Here is a 17926-nt window from a genome sequence, read left to right on the forward strand (position 1 = left end):
TGTGTATGTGTGCATGCATGCTTGTGTCTGTGTGCATATGTGTGATTGTGAGTCAGTGTGTGTGACTCTGTGTGTGTGTGTGCATGTGTCTGTGTGTGTGTATGTGCATATGTGTATGCCTGCATGTATACCAGATTTCCTCTCTGTTTCTCTCTTTTCCTATTTCCCTTTCTTCTCTTTAATCGACCCTCCAGGGTGGAGGTGGGTCTCCACCCCTCCCCTTCCATCTCATCTCCTTTCTCTATCTAATGTTTCTGTCATCCCTCCCTCCTACCACCTCTCTCCCCTCTCTGTATCCCACCTGCTTCAATCATAAAAAGTATCACTTCTCATTGCATTTTCTTTGTCACCTAATTTATTATTCATCATGAATTTCGTCAACTAAATATTTATTAATACTCACATTTGCACAAAGCTAAGACCATTACTATCATATGCAAACCTTAATTTATCAACACAATTTAGCTTTTCTTCTCCAAATATTTTTTGTGTCTTTGTTTAGCATTAAATATAATACCAGCAGACAAGAAGCCATTTTGTTGTACACTGTACACACAGACATACACATATGTGTGTGTGTGTATATATATATATATATACACACATACGTACATACATACATACATATAGAGACCCCACATTATATACGTATATATATATATATATATATATATATACACACACACACACGTTTATATATATATCCTCCATTCCGCTTTGTTACGAGAGTGACCTCCCTTGATCTCTCTCCCTCTCTCTCATTTATTTATTTTTTTTCTTTTCGTCTTATCTGGACTAAAATTGTTTTTCCTTTATCATATAGCATTTATGTTTTCCGAATGGTCATTATCCTTTCTTTCTTTTTTTTTTTACCATATAAACATACGCACTATATATTCGTTCTTCATTCGTTTATCACTGTTCTTATTCTAACTCATGTCCGTTGTCTGGAAATCTTTCGTCACACATCTGCGATCTCTTCAGCGACACTTTTCGTTTTCGTGTGTTCTCTCGCTCCACTTACTCCTTTCTGCTCTTCTATACTTATATGATGGCTGTCTACTCGTGACCAAGGAAAACCATTGCTCATGCGAAATGCTAGCAATGCCGATGCATGATGTTGTTGCACCAGCAGTCGGCCTCACCCGGGTTTGCATCCGCGGCTTTTGTGTTCGTAGCGGTGCCCTCGTACTTGATGAGGCATCAGATAGTTGCTGCACCAGCGATAATACAACTCGAAATTTTAGGTCCAATAGGGCTTACACAGCACTTACAGACCTTCTCCACCCTATTGACTAGATCCAGAAATAAGCCAGAGCAAGATATCAAGTGCCAATAGGGGTCACAAGCCGTGGAGTGTGGAAACCCCATGATTTCAAGCGCAAGCAAAAAATCCTCAAAATTTTCAATGTCATTTCCTATAAACCGTTCTTTTTTTTTATTTATTAGTGACCTTCTCCTTGGGAAATACTTTAGCAAACGCTAAAGAGGGGCTAACTCCCAGTGGTCTTTCAGCTCGCCGAAAACCAATCCGGAATTTCTGAGATCCGGCGCTATTGCTAGATAGTCGTTCATCCGTCCTTTTGGTAGGTCTTGTTTTTAGTCTTGCCGGGTTTCCGGCAACTCTCCTTAATACGCAAGCCTAGTGGGGCGGTCATGGTCCAGTCGCCGACCACCCGACCATTCAACAGGTTGTACTAGTTTCCATGTTACCTGGAGCACTCATGAGAAACCTCACCTCACAAGTGACCCTCACACACACACATGCACACATATTTTCAATCCCACCTCATTATCCTACATTTTTCTATAACTTCTCCCAGATCTATTGTAAATCCTGTTATTGTTAACGATCGTTGTACTTCATGGTACTTTGGAGTATTTCTTTGAAACTTTGCGGCCTCAAGTAGAAAAGGCCATCAATGTTGCTGTTACTGCTACAGAACGTGATTTAGTTGCTGCTGCTGCTGCTGTTTGTAGTGCTGCTGCTGTCTTTTCCAGTTATACTTAAAAACCGTCAGTCAACTCAACATTGCATTTGGTTGTAGATACACTCGCATATAACACCATATTTATATATACGACCAGATATTTCCATATACAACACCATGGTTCTTAACGTTGACTACAACTACCTGGGTTCCAGTGGTATGAAAGTTTCCAATATATGCCTTGGCGCCCTGACTTTCGGCACTACTGTAAGTAAATCCCATTTTTACCCCTGTATTCATTGAAGAAGTCTCGTCCTAACATATTCTAAGAATCCCTAATAATGATTATAGTAACTTATCGAACTTGGTAAGAAAGCCAATAATTTTAAAATTTATGATTTTATGATTAAAAAAAAAAAGAACAAAGTTTTAGAGAAGCAAGGTTCGGTGGGCGGCTTTGTCTTCTCCCATCTACATCATCATCTACACTATTCATCTCATCTCATTAATGGATATATAATACTGTACTCTTTAGTAAATTACACACACACACACGTGTATCACATGCGCACACAATCACAAAGACACATACACAGAATGTTCAGGATAAATTTGACGATCTGTTATATCTCGCTTTTAATCAGAATGTGTGTGTGTGTGTGTGTGTGTGTGTGTGTGCAAATGAATAAGAGAATGGAGATATTGAAATTAATAAGAGTTTATTATCAGCAAAAAATTGGGTAAGATATAGTATGCAAATATAATTAGGGTAATGAAGAGTAGATAAATAGAGATTGATTAAATTACAATATGAATGAGGTGAGGAATTAAATTACATTTGTAGGTTATATATAAAATTGAGAAAAACTTATCTATATATATATATATATATATATATATATATATATATATATATAAATACTCATATTTGGTATCATGCACTCATCAGTTAATTCAGTATATATATACATACATGTAAAAATATACTTATATATATATATATATATATATATATATATATATATATATATACACAATTAGAATTATTTGCATGCATTTGTACATATATATACACACAATATATCTTCACACATATGTACATTTATACTCATGTACACATGTATATATATATATATATATATATATATATATATATATATATATATATATATATATATATATACATACGTACATAACAGCCTTCATTAGTATTCATGTTGACATACTTTTCATGTACAAACCTGTAGACACATGTAAATATACTTATGTACATGCACATTCATATATATATATGTGTGTGTGTGTGTATATATATATATATATATATATACATTTTTATATATATCAAATTCGATGACAGCACCGCATGTCTTGCATCCGTGCTAGTGGAGTGCTAAGAGCACCATCCGAGCGTGATCGTTGCCAGGGCCGCTGACTGCCCCCCCCCCCGTGCTGGTGGCACATAAAAAGCACCATTTGAGTGTGATCGTTACCAGCGTCGCTTTACTGGCACTTGTGCCGGTGGTACGTGGAAGACAACATTCAAGCGAGGGCATTGCCAGTGCCGCTGGACTGGCTCCTGTGCAGATGACACGTAAAAACACCATTTGAGCATGGCCATTGCCAGTACCACCTAACTGGCCCTCGTGCCGGTAACACATAAAAGTATCCACTACACTCTTGGAGTGGTTGGCGTTAGGAAGGGCATCCAGCTGTAGAAACTCTGCCAGATCTTAGAAATATGATGAAGTACCATAAACTACGATGAACATCAATGATAACAGGATTTAGAAAAGGGGTGGGAGAAGATTATAGAAAAATGCTGGATAGTGAGAGGAGTAAGCACATACATACATACCACCCCTGAGACACTTCAGAAAAAAGAAAAACCGTTGGAAAACAGTTTATAGCAGAGACTCCAGCAAATAAGATCTGAAGAAGGAATTCTAATTCCGAAATATCATCGGACTACAGTTTACCAAGTTACAACAGTTATACAGTCCATTTTTTGTTCTATAGTGCATTGTTATACCTTCCTAAACTTTTTATTCTTTACAAACAAGAAGACCCGGCAAGCCAAGTGAGATCGTTGCCAGTGCCCCTGGACTGGCTCTTGTGCGGGTGGCACATAAAATACACCATTTTGAGCGTGGCCGTTGCCAGTACCGCCTGACTGGCCCTCGTGCGGGTGACACGTAAAAGCACCCACTACACTCTCTGAGTGGTTGGCATTAGGAAGGGCATCCAGCTGTAGAAACTCTGCCAAATCAGATTGGAGCTTGGTGTTACAAGAATCCCTAATAATAACAATTATAGCAACTTATCAAACTTGGTAAGAAAACCAATAATTTACTATAATAATGTTTTTACATGATACTACTTTCTTTCCCACCCTATCCCCACCCCACTGCAATGTGAATGTACTGTTTGAAGTTTTGCAGTGTCATCTTAGAAAATGTTTTTTTTCTTTACCTTTTTTTTTTTTTTTTTTTTTTTTTTTGCAATGTGTGTTTTTGTATCAATTACAAGGAGGATATATTACGAGAGATACAAGGCTTGTTTGCTATCAGCCTGAACATGTTTTTAGATATGAAACATAAGGAGCATATTTAAAAGATATTCAAGATCTGTATTAAGAGCCTGAACTTATTTCCATATATGTACATGTGTGTGTGTGTGTATGTGTGTGTGTGTGTATGTGTGTGTGTGTGTGTGTATAATACATACACACTCACATGCCTGGTGAACTGGTAGGATTGTTGGTATGCCAGGTGAAATAGTTAGTAGTATTTCACCTGTCCTTACATTCTGCATTAAAATTTCACCAAGGCCAACTTTGCCTTTGTAGGGGTTGATAAAAAATGTAGAAGTTTTGGGGTTGATAAAATAAGTACCAGTTGTGGGTGTTCTTCTCTAGCACAGAGAAGACCCAAATGGGTCTTCTTCTCCAGCACAGCATATTACCAAATATTTTAGTCATTTGTCATTGCCTCTGAGACCCAATGCTCAAAAGGTGCTTTATACGGTCCACTGGCACGGGTGGTAGTTGCATGACACCAGCACTGACCACACTGCCTCCATGAGGTGCCCTTTGTGTGCCTCTGACATGGGTGCCAGTTATGTGACACCATGGAGTCTGATTAAAAAATAAGGGGACTGATGTTATATAGAAAGAAAACTGCAACACATTAGTTAATTTTAAGATCTAATTTTGCTAAAATGTATTATTTTTGTTGATAGGATGGAATTAAATTGCATCGACCAGGTCAGTTGGACCCCACAGGTGCATATCAACTGCTTGACCGTTTTGCTGAATGTGGTGGCAACTTCATTGACACAGCAGATGTTTACACAGCCCGTCAGTCAGAGACAATTGTTGGTAATTGGCTCAGCAGGTAAGAATCATCATCATCAACATCATCATCATCATCATCAACGTCTGTTGTCCATGCTGGCATGAGTTGGACAGTCTGATCAGAGCTGGCAAGCCGAGGGGCTGCACCAGACTCCCGTCCGATTTGGATGCCCTTCCTAACGCCAATATGATATTTAAACCCTTTAGCATTCAGATTACTTTGACAAATGCAAAACTTATTTATTCACCTTTGTTTTGGATTAATCAAATAATCAAACCAATAAAACATTTGATCTTGAAGCTACAAGATATTAATGATGTGAATGTTTTATTTTTAGAATGACATTATAGGGTAGGCGTGAGAAGCCAGATCTGTCTGGTCTGAATGTAAAACATGTAGAACATCTAGGCCTGATATGGCTGGTTTAAATGTTAAAGGGTTAAAGTGAATTCTACATAATATATTTTAGGTTCTTGTGGAAGCTGCGTTGCTTCTGAATGACGTTGTTGCATGCATGCAACATTGTTGCCTGTGACAAGCTGGGCTTTGGATGTGATGTTGCATATGTAATGTAGGGGTCGCATTTGTTGGCTTGACACCCTGTTTTTTTAATTTAGACAAATTAGGTTATATTACATTATTTACATTTGATGGATATTTGTCCTCACCATATTTTGGCTAATATACCCTCCAGCCTTCATCAGGTGTCTTGGGGAAATTTCGAACCTGGTTTCTCATTCCTAAGGTATTTTTCAATATTATTATTATTATTATTATTATTATTATTATTATTCAGGTCACTGCCTGGAATCAAACTCGGAATCTTGGGGTTAGTAGCTCGCGCTCTGAACCACAACGCCATCCGTGTGTTATGTAATTAATATTTGAACTCAAAACTGTTAATGGATATGTAATTATTCATTTTATTGAGGTTAAGTATCACAATAAAGAAAGTTATGTGAAATATCTGACCTTAATATAATTTATCTTCTGATCTTTAAGTGACTATGAAATTACCTGTGAACCTCATGTGATGTGTTGAGATAAAGCTGTTAATTCATACCAATGAGACATTTATATACTTCCACTGGGAATACAGAAGTAATATAACTTATTAGCTGATCGTTAAGTGATTATGATATTATGTATGAGCTTCATGTGACACGGTGAGACAACATTGGTTAAATCAAACCAATAAAACATTTATACAGGGTCTTGCAGATAAATTGAGACAATTTATCTGTAAGACCCTCTATATAAATCTAATTTGACTGGAGGAGATGGTAGGTGCTGTCTGGTGTAACTAGTAATGTTGTCTCATTTGGAAAACAGTAGCTACAAGGTTCAATTCCTCTGAAAGATCTTGCTTATCTCCTGTCCTTTCATGATATGCTGTTTTATGAACAAAAGCCCCTTTTTTTTAATCCCAAGTGTCACCTATCATGTGAGTCAGTCTGAGGTAGAACATTTCACTGTCATGAGGTGAAAGTGGACAATGTCCTCCAGATGTTTTAAGTAGTTTCCTTCATCCTGTCCAACCATGGCAAATTATCTCAATTTGAATCACTTTTTGCCTCCAGTACTTTTTTGGGGGGGGGGGGGAGTTTTGGTTGTTTAAAGATTCATGGAAGGACATAGCTAGGTTGATGGTCTTGGTCACCTGCTCAGCTGTCTCAGCTGGTTTAGGGTGGACCATATTTATGCATGTGTGTGTGTGTGTGTGTGTGTGTGTGTGTGTGTGTATGCATGCGTATGTGTGATTCTGCATGTATGTGTGTGTGTGCATGCATATGTGTGTGTGACTGAGCATGTGTGTGTGTGTGTGTGTGTGCGTGTGTACACCTATGTATGTATGTATGTGTGTCTGGGTGTGCTTATGTATGTGCATGCATATATGTCGTTGTGTGTGCATATGTATGTATGTGTGTGAGTGTGTTTGTGTGTGCATATGTATGTGCATGGGTATGTGTGGGTGTGTGTGCATGCATTTGTATGTGTATGTGTACCTGTGTGTACCTCTGTACTTGTGTGTGCATATGTATTCATATGTGTGTGTGCATCTACATGTGCATATATATATATATATATATATATATATATGTGTGTGTGTGTGTATATGTATTTATATGTATTTATGTCTTTAATTTTTCTTAGCAAAGAGAGGAGCAGGTATGTTATTGCCACTAAAGTCCGGTTCAACAATAACCTCAAAGATCCGACCGACGTCAATGCTGTTGGGCTCAGTCGTAAACACATTGTAGCTGGCTTAGAGAAGAGTCTTGAGTGTTTGCAGACAAATTATGTGGACCTTTATCAGGTAAGTTCACATGCTATAACACACACACACACACACACACACACACACACACACACACACACACATTCAAATCTTGTTAGGGAGGAGTTAGAATAGCATAGAAAGGATAAAGCATCTGTAGTATTTACTAAGTCCAGTTAGATCTGATCTTAGCTGGTCAGTGATAAAACATGTTCCAAACAAGACCACCTACAAGGTGTCTGTTTCCTCATCCATTCGTCTGTCAGCCCCTGGCATGGGGCCTAACACTATATTTCATCTCTAAAGACTCTTATTCCACCTCCAAAGACCCATGTTCCCTCTATAAAGACTCCTATTCCGTCTCCAAAGACCCACGTTCCACATCCAAAGACTCCTATTACCTCTCCAAAGACTCAAGTTCTGTCTCCAAAGACTCATACTTTGTCCCCAAAGCCTCACATTCCATCTTCAGAGATGAGATCAACACCTAAAAAGCCATTCCAGTTCTTACTACTTCTCTATTTTTTCCTTTCGTAATCAGGCTCACTGTTGGGACAGTGGTACACCAATCAAAGAAACCCTTTTGACTTTCAATGATTTACAAAGAGCTGGCAAGATCCATCACATTGGTGTAAGTAATTTCTGCGGCTGGCAGTTACAGAAAACAGTTGACCTGGCTAACCACATCGGTATGTCGTCAATCCTGACTCTGCAGGTAAGTTGAAGCAATATTTTAGAGGTGGTTTTTTTACCTAATTTTGTTTTATTTTTGTTCTTTTATTTCATTCAAAATGGTTATACATCACATAGCTATTGCAGCAGATTCATACATCAATGTGTGTGTGTACATATGTGTTTGTCACCCACAACTGGTGTTGGTTTGTTTACATCCCCATAACTCTGCAGTTTGACCTGAGAAATTTATAGAATATGTACCAAATTTTAAAAAAAATACATACATACATACATACTGGGGACAGATTTATTTGACTAAGGCCCTTCATGTCAGTGCCCCAGCAAGGCCACATACCAGTAACTGAAACAAGTAAAAGATAAAAGAAAAGAAAGAAGAAATTAATATAAATATAAATAAATATATATGTGTGTGTGTGTGTGTGTATAGGCGTGGCTGTGTGGTAAGAAACTTGCTTCCCAACTACATGGTTCCGGGTTTGGTCCTACTGTGTGACACCTTGGGTAAGTGTCTTCTACTATAGCCTCAGGCTGACCAAAGCCTTATTTGGTAGACAGAAACTGAAAGAAGCTTGTTGTATATATATATATATATATATATATATATATATATCCTCATCATCTTCGTTTAACATCTATCTTCCGTGCATGCATGCAGCCAAGTAGAAAAACTATCCTAGGCTACTGTGTCTGTATGTATAATGCTTATTTTTGTTTCCATAGCAACAATACAGTCTCATGGAGAGAAATGCTGAGTTTGAAGACTTCCAAGTGTGCCAAAATGAAGGAGTATCCATTTTACCATGGAGTCCACTGAAAGGGTAAGCAACATCCTCCTACTTCTCTAAAATAATTCCTAATTCTTTGAATATTTGTCATTGTTCTCGTTACTATGACAACATTAGGGGAAGACATTATGTGGTTGTTTGACATACTAGAAATAGCAGTCATCTTCGTCAAACATATGTTTAAAGAACAAAAAAAAAAGGTATGGTCATATCTAGAGTGCTTTTGATTATCTTTTTCAGTCAGACCTGACCTAAAGACTGACCTGAGACTGACCAACAATACCAAGACTGCCATAGCTCTGTTTGACCATAACTGACCTAGGCCTGCACATCTTTATTTTCATCACCATCAATTATAACTGTCCAAGGGACATTCTCCACCTCTGATATCACAATTCATTGCAACTCTGTTTGACCATAACTGACCGAGGCCCGCACACCTTCGTTATCGCCACCCTCAGTCTGTCTTACACAAGCATGGGAAAGTGGAAGTTAATGATGTTGATGATGATAATGATGATGATGATGATGGTGGTGGTGGTGGTGTGGGTGTGCCTGCGCTTTGCGTGTGTTTGTTTGTGCTTTCATCGAAGAAGCTAATTTACCTTTTTTTGCCAGTGGTTTCCTTTCTGGTAAATTCAAAAGAACTGAAGCCCCTTCAACGGAAACAAGGATTGGGTATGCAGCTTTGGACGAGGAAAACCGGAGTCTTGAAATTCAGCCTGGATGGTCGGCATTACAATCAAGAGATGACGTTTGGCTTCTTCTTGATGCTATGACAAAAATTGCACAAAATCACAGTAAGTTCAGCGGTTTTATCTTTTCTATCAGTCTGCCTTTACCCCACTACTACCAACACCCCCACCATCATTTTTATTATTCTTTTTACTCAGTAGAAGAAGGGCAGTGTGTGGCCCTTTTTCATGCCCTTCCAGACCAGTGGGTCAAATACCTGACCCAAAATCTTTCCAAAACAATAGACACTGCAAAAGACATCCAAGAACTTTGAGGTGGTTTGAACCATTTTCAAACCAGCCCACCCGAGACTGTCCCTTGGTTTTATGATACAACTCTTCTGCTTTAAAGTGATATATATACACATACATACATACATGGTGGTTGTCTACTCCTTACACAGAGTTTGACCACCTCCTGTACCTACACTTTAGCCCTTTCATGGCGTCTGATGTGGCTTTTTAAATCAGACAATGTTTTGAGAAAAAAACACCCACACAGATTGCACTTCTGATTTGAACTACCAATACCTGCAGGTAAGTTCTGCTCATTGTGGATCCTAACATGTCTTTTAAGAACTCCTGAACATACATACATACATACATATATTCTTAACAAAAATAGCATTGACAATAACTTTGAAGTTTTTGGCCTGTTAAGCCATCATCAGACAGTCGATGATGGTTTAGCTGTCTGAAACTTTGAAGTCACTGTCAACTCTATTCTTTTTAAAAATTGATAAAAACCTATTCCACAAAATGTATTGAATAATCCTTCAATTTAATGTAAAATTGTTTTTATTATAACAACATAAAAACAAACATCAACACTCATACACACACACACACATGCGCACGTGTATTGTAAAATATTTTAAAATTCAAGATTTAAATATAATTTCAAAGCTTTGTGTATTTTTAAGTAGCTGGAATTCATCTGCCATGATTTTTTAGTTTCAATCCACAATATCAGATCAAAATATTTTCTTGACAAGTTACAACTCTTAAATTTTTCTACCTTTCTTTTTTTTTTGTTAGATAAAAGTGTGGCACAAGTTGCCATTCGGTGGCTCCTTCAGAGAAAGATGGTGGCCTCAATTGTCATCGGTGCTAAAACTATGAACCAACTTGATGACAATATTGGGGCTTCAACTGGCTGGGAACTGACTTGTGAAGAGGTATGGCTTTCTTAAAACTTCTTTTTATTCTTATCTTGTTTTGTTAATGTCTGTCTTTTGATGCTAGGATCAGTTGGACTCATTCAAACATACACAAACCCATACACACACACACACACACGAGAGAGAGAGAGAGAGAGAGAGAGAGAGAGAAGCAACTATAAAAGAATTCACACAATTGGATCTGGGTCTGGTTATGGTAATAGAAAAAGTCATGGAACAATTGATCTGTGACAGAATAGACAGAGATGAGATGCAGTTCCGAAGATGTATTATGGATGCAATTTTCCTTGTGAGGCAACTGCAGGAGAAATATTTGGCTAAGGGCAAGCTGTTATTCTTGGCATTCTTTGACTTGGAGAAGACTCTTGAAAGGGTATCACCTTCAGTAATTTGGTAATTCCTAAGAAAACTGGATGTGAACGACTGTCTTGTAATGGCTGTACAAGCTATGTACAAAGATGTATTTAACCCTTTAGCATTTAAACCGGCCATATCCGGCCAAAAGTATTCTGCCTATTCTATGTTCAAACTGGCCAGATCTGGTCTCTCACACCAACCCTACAATATCGTTTTAAAAATTAACAGCTACCTCATCAAAATCTCATAGCTACAAGATAATGCATGATTAGTTCAAAATAATGTGGAGAAAAAAAGCATTAATTATGGTAGAATAAGGCGAACACTAAAGGGTTAAGCAAGGGAGTGGTTAGTGTTAGGAAGGGCATCCAACCGTGAAAACCATGCCAAACTGACACAGAAGCATGGTACAGGCTCCTGCCTGGCCAACTCCTATCAAACTGTCCAAACCATACCAACATGGGAGGATGATGATGATGATGACAATGATGATGTATGTATATACATACTAGCCATAATTAATTCAGTTAGAATACTTGCATAAATGGAAAGTATGCATATACATAATAGCCATAATTAATTCAGTTAGAATACTAACATAAATGGGATGTATGTATATACATACTAGCTTTGGCTAATTCACTGAGAATGCTGGTGTATATAGCGTTGTCTCAACATACCTAAAGTGGTCGTAGCCGTTAATAAATTCACTGTGTATATGTCATTGACATTGAGAAAGATTCTGTTGTTGTTTAGCTTATCAAATCCTCATTGAATAGGCATACGGTCAAAGACATTTCAGTAATGACCTCCCTGTCTATATCATTTTAAAGATGTACTGTATGAAGGGCCTACGTGTCTTTTCTTTTGAAAAAAATGTAGGGTGTGAGATAAGGAAGATTTGGCTGCTATTTCTAGCAGGTCAGGCAACTTAGCTATAATAGCTTTGTCGTATTACTTATTACACAAAACAGTGACCTTGTTTTGTCTCTTATCTTATGTGCGTGTGTGTGTGTGTGTGTGTGCATGTATTTTTGTGTGTGAACATTGTGTGAATTAGCTTTTTATATAACCTGTATAAAATCTTGAGTTACATCCAGGAGATAAAACAGTCTTCAGAAAGACAAATACCTCTGACAGTATCAATACCAGCAGATAACAGGTCACTACACTTATCTGCTACACTGGCTACAGTGAGACGGCGGAGTTGTTAGCACACCAGACAAAATGCTTAGGGGCATTTCGGCTGTCTTTATCTTCCGAGTTCAAATTCCGCCAAGGCCAACTTTACCTTTCATCTTTTCAGAGTTGATAAAATAAGAACTAGTTGAAAACTGGGGTCGATGTACCATATTTTAACGTGTATAAGGAACCCTTGTGAATAAGGAACCTGCTAATTTTGAGGGCTCTAAATTTGGTAAATAATTTTTTTAAGGGATTTTAATAATATCCATGGCTAAGAAACTTCCATATTTTTTTTAACCTAATTTTTGACAAATTGTAGCCAGCACTGATTTTTGTTACGACAATTTGTATCTGACGTCTCGGATATGAAATGTTGTAACAGAAATCAGTGCTGGCTATTATTTCTATAGAATATTTGTAGGGATAACTTTAACAAATGATCGACCCCGGTGTTTGCCAGCTGGAGCAACGTGAAATGAAATGTTTTGCTCAAGAACACAACGCGTCGCCCGGTCCAGGAATCGAAACCACAATCTTACGATCATGAATCCAACACCTGAACCACTAAGTCACACACCTTCACATTCAGCCAGGTTGACACCTAAATAATACTAATAGTAGTAATAATGAAAGGAATAATAATAATATTCATAATGTCTGAATGATGATGATGATGATGATTATGTAAAGTCTTATTTCTTATTGCTTTTCACAGATGGAGACACTGAATGATTTGTCGGCCCCTGTGAAAAGATATCCGCATTGCTTCATTGCTAAGTCTAATGCTAATCGCCTGAAGTAACGCAGCTATCACTATACGTTTCACATGTATTATATACACCACATTATGGGTGTATACACACTATCCCATGGATGTATACATATACATATGGAAACACATACACAGTATACCACAGAAGTACATATACATACATATCTATCTATCTCTCTAACCCTCTATCTATCTATCTATCTATCTATCTGTCTATATATATATATATATATATATATATATATATATACTTTATTTAAAAGCAGCAAAAATATAACAAAAGACTGTTACTCGGAGTTTCACGTTCCCGTTCATCGGACAGTATATATATATATATGTATATGTATGCTCTTTTACTTCAGTCATTTGACTGCGGCCATGCTGGAGCACCGCCTTTAGTCGAGCAAATCGACCCCAGGACTTATTTTTTGTAAGCCTAGTACTTATTCTATCAGTCTCTTTTTGCCAAACCGCTAAGTTACGGGGACGTAAACACACCAGCATCAGTTGTCAAGCGATGGTGGGGGGACAAACACAGACACACAAACATACATACATATCATCATCATCATCATCATCGTTTAACGTTCGCTTTCCATGCTAGCATGGGTTGGACGATTTGACTGAGGACTGGTGAAACAGGATGGCAACACCAGGCTCCAATCTAATTTGGCAGAGTTTCTACAGCTGGATGCCCTTCCTAATGCCAACCACTCAGAGAGTGTAGTGGGTGCTTTTACGTGTCACCCGTACGAAAACGGCCACGCTCGAAATGGTGTCTTTTATGTGCCACCCGCACAAGCCAGTCCAGGGTCACTGGCAACGATCTCACTCAAAAATCCTACGGGAGCCAGTCAGGTGGTACTGGCAACGGCCACGCTCAAAATGGTGCATCGCATGTGCCACCCGCACAAGAGCCAGTCCAGGGGCACTGGCAACGATCTTACTTGGCTTGCCGGGTCTTCTCACGCACAGCACATTTCCAAAGGTCTCGGTCAGTAGTCATCGCCTCGGTGAGGCCCAATGTACGAAGGTCTTGCCTCACCACCTCAGCCCAGGTCTTCCTGGGCCTACCTCTTCCACGGGTTCCCTTAATTGTTAGGGTGTGGCACTTTTTCATGCAGCTATCCTCATCCATTCTCACCACATGTCCATACCAGCGCAATCGTCTCTCTTGCACGCCACAACTGATGCTTCTAATGTTCAGCTTTTCTCTCAAGATACTTACACTCTGACGGGTATTCACATTGACATTACACATCCAACGGAGCATACTGGCTTCGGGCTTCTTTCAGTTTCTGTCTACCAAAATATATATATATATATATATATATATATATATATATATATATATATATATATATATATATATACTACATCATGACAATTCATACATACATACATACACATTACAGATGTATATATGCAAAAGGCAAGCAAATCTACTTAAACGGATATTGACCAATGCAAAGTTACATCCTCAAATGACTGACCCTTAAGTAAGCAAATGTAAGTGGTCAAACTGTGGACCTACCTACCTACCTACCTACCAGGCATTCACAAAGGAATAGAGAGAGAGACAGACTATCTGAAAACTATGGAAATATTTACCTATTCAAGAACTATGAAAATATCTACAAAACGTTTCCCTTAATTTTTTTTTCTCCAATTTAATTGTTTTTCTTATTTTACTCTTGGATGAAAAAGTCTAAAACGGTGGAATCCGGCAATAAAATGTAATTCATGATAAAATTATTCTAGTATTTTCTACTTTTCTTATTTTCCTTATACATCTCAACTCATGTGTTACTTTTCTACCTTCTACACACACATACACATATATATATCTTGTATGGTCGTATATATATTTGTGTATGTACATGTATGTATATATAAATGTTACTACACAAGTAGATATGCATGTGCATGTATAGATATGTATATGTATTAATGCAAATGTATATATATATGTTAAAATACCTCTCTGAATACACATGTCGGCCAAAACTGAATGACAAACCTTCTGGATGTCTGCATCATCACTGCACTGCATTTAAACAAGAACAACAGCACCAGCACAAATATATCAGGTACAAGAACCCCACCAAAAAAATTAGAGTGATACTCACTGGAACAGATGACATCTTTCTTATAAAAACAGAAATCGATTACTTTAGATCATAAATAACTGAAAAACACAAACCAGAGTTGTGTCCCTTCTTTCTGTAATGTCATAAGTGATATTTTAAGGAAAAAATATGGAAAAATTACATAAAACTTTGGAAGCTGAAATCAGTGAAACCATGTCTGGGTCAGTTGAATATTCTTTCCTATACTAAAACAAAATACTTTTTGCTGAAAAGCTCAAAAAAAGTATATAGGCACAGGAGTGGCTGTGTGGTAAGTACTTTGCTTACCAACCACATGGGTTTAGGGTCAGTCCCATTGCATGGCACCTTGGGCAAGTGTCTTCTACTATAGCCTTGGGCCGATCATATGTATATCGTTCGTTTAACGTCCGCTTTCCATGCTAGCATGGGTTGAACGATTTGACTGAGGACTGGTGAAACCAGATGGCTACACCAGGCTCCAATCTGATTTGGCAGAGTTTCTACAGCTGGATGCCCTTCCTAACGCCAACCACTCAGAGAGTGTAGTGGGTGCTTTTACGTGTCACCCGCACGAAGGCCAGTCAGGTGGTACTGGCAACGGCCACGCTCAAAATGGTGCATTTTACATGCCACCCGCACAAGAGCATATTTGCGTATAAATTGCATACTTACAGAATCCAAACTCCTTTGAAGTGCAATACCAGGCCCCTGGAACTGACACCTGCCATGCTAGGACTTCCACACAGTTTCTGTCTAAGAATTTGCTTACAAGGCACATTACTCAACCTGGAGTTGTAGTAGAAGACACCTGCCCAGGGTGCGACATGGGTGGGAAGGGTGAACACCCCCTCCCCCCCAACCCCCCCAGTCTTGCAAAGAGAGCTTCTTAACCACACTCATTTCTGCCCTACTCCAACTGTCTACCAATTCTACCAATGTATCACCCCACCGTAACCACACTACTACCACAACCACTACTGCAACCACCACCACTACCACCACTTGTTACTGTTGTTGTAAATTGATAACGATGAGAAGCAGTGATTAATCTTTCGCACAAGACAGTCTGTTACATCACACTGAAGATAATTTCTTGATTGCATTACAGTTACACGTGACTCCTGTCACTGGCAGACACGCCCCCTCGGGTGTTGAGGGAGGGCAGTAACTCTAACCTTCTTTGAGTGATAAAATGTGACCGATATAATTTTGGATACAATGGCTGATATGCTTTAGCTGTAGATCTGTTTGATTAGTGATGACAGCGACAATAGCAACAGCCACAACACCAGCAACAACAAACACAACAATATCAACAATAACAACAATCATAACAACAACAAACATAATAACACTACCAATTGTGTTGAGTCAAAAGTTTTGTAATATTTCAGTAACTTTAATGTAATGAGCTGGGGGAATCGTTAGCACACCAGGCAAAATGCTTAGTGGTATTTTGTCCATCTTTACGTTCTGGGTTCAAATCCCACCAAGGTTGATTCTGCCTTTTTTTCCTTTCAGGGTTGATGAAATAAAATACCAGTTGAGTACTGGGGGCGATTTACTTGACTTAGCCTCTCTCCCAAAACTGTTGGCCTTGGGCCAAAATTTGACAGGTTCTGGAAGCTGGCTCTTGGTTAATTGGTTAACCATTGCTTCTGTACGTTTAGGATTGCAGAGAAATATTTCTCTCAGATTCATCATCATCATCATCATTTAATGTCTGCTTTCCATGCTAGCATGGGTTGGATGATTTGACTGAGGACTGGTGGACCAGTCCTCAACTGGTACTTAATTTGTTGACCCTGAAAGGATGAAGGGCAAAGTCAACCTCAGCGGACGTTAAACGATGATGATGATGATGATAATAATAATAATCCTTTCTATTATAGGCACAAGGCCTGAAATTTTGGGGGAAGGTACTTAATTTACCGACCCCAAAAGGATGAAAGGTAAAGTGGACCTTGGCGGAATTTAAACTCAGAACATAGCCGCAGACGAAATATTGCAAAGTATTTCACCCATCGCTACGTTCAAATTCTGCCGAGGTCGACTTTGCCTTTCATCCTTTCAGGGTCAACAAATTAAGTACCAGTTGAGTACTGGGGTCGATGTGATCGATTATCCCCCTCCCCACAAATTTCAGGCCTTATGCCTATAATAGAAAGGATTATTATTATTATTATTATTATTATTATTATTATTATTGGTGGCGGTGGTGCTGGTGCTGGTAGAATGGTGGTGGTAGTAGTAGTAGTAGTGAGGCCCTAAGAATCGGCAGCAATTCCTTTCACAGCTGCTGAAGTTCTCACCGATTATCAGAAGAGTTCTTTTGTGCTAAGATTCCAGTTTAAAAAATGTTGTTTTTTTTATTTTAGATTGCTTTTCTTTTTCTTCCTCCCCCTCCTTAAGTCATTGCTACCCCTTGTTGATATATTAAACAATTATCTCTACTAATCAACTTTCTGCAAAACTTGTCATACAGTGATTATTTGGGTGATAAGGAACCCCTATAAATTGGCTGTGTAACATCTACAGAT

At 38.4% G+C, this 17926-nt stretch overlaps 1 protein-coding gene across 1 annotated transcript; it reads left to right on the forward strand.

Moving 5' to 3' along the window:
- The first annotated feature begins 755 nt into the window (after window positions 1-755).
- On the forward strand, window positions 756-15030 carry LOC106870988 (uncharacterized). Its single transcript, XM_089343536.1, has 8 exons — window positions 756-2198; window positions 5172-5326; window positions 7442-7604; window positions 8107-8280; window positions 8982-9079; window positions 9665-9846; window positions 10819-10958; window positions 13219-15030. The coding sequence occupies exons 1-8, from the start codon at window positions 2109-2111 to the stop codon at window positions 13303-13305; spliced, it is 1089 nt and encodes a 362-aa protein (XP_089199662.1). The 5' UTR covers window positions 756-2108; the 3' UTR covers window positions 13306-15030.
- The last annotated feature ends 2896 nt before the right edge of the window (window positions 15031-17926 follow it).

The sequence above is a fragment of the Octopus bimaculoides genome, chromosome 27 (assembly GCF_046866305.1).
Source record: "Octopus bimaculoides isolate indiv1 chromosome 27, ASM4686630v1, whole genome shotgun sequence".
Lineage (NCBI taxonomy): Eukaryota > Metazoa > Mollusca > Cephalopoda > Octopoda > Octopodidae > Octopus > Octopus bimaculoides.

Bases quoted from the DNA above. Each gene is read 5' to 3' on its own strand.
- LOC106870988 (XM_089343536.1), top strand. From the start codon at position 2,109: ATGGTTCTTAACGTTGACTACAACTACCTGGGTTCCAGTGGTATGAAA. The intron at 5,327-7,441 runs GTAAGAATCATC...AATTTTTCTTAG, and splicing joins GTTGGTAATTGGCTCAGCAG to CAAAGAGAGGAGCAGGTATG. The intron at 7,605-8,106 runs GTAAGTTCACAT...TTTCGTAATCAG, and splicing joins ATTATGTGGACCTTTATCAG to GCTCACTGTTGGGACAGTGG.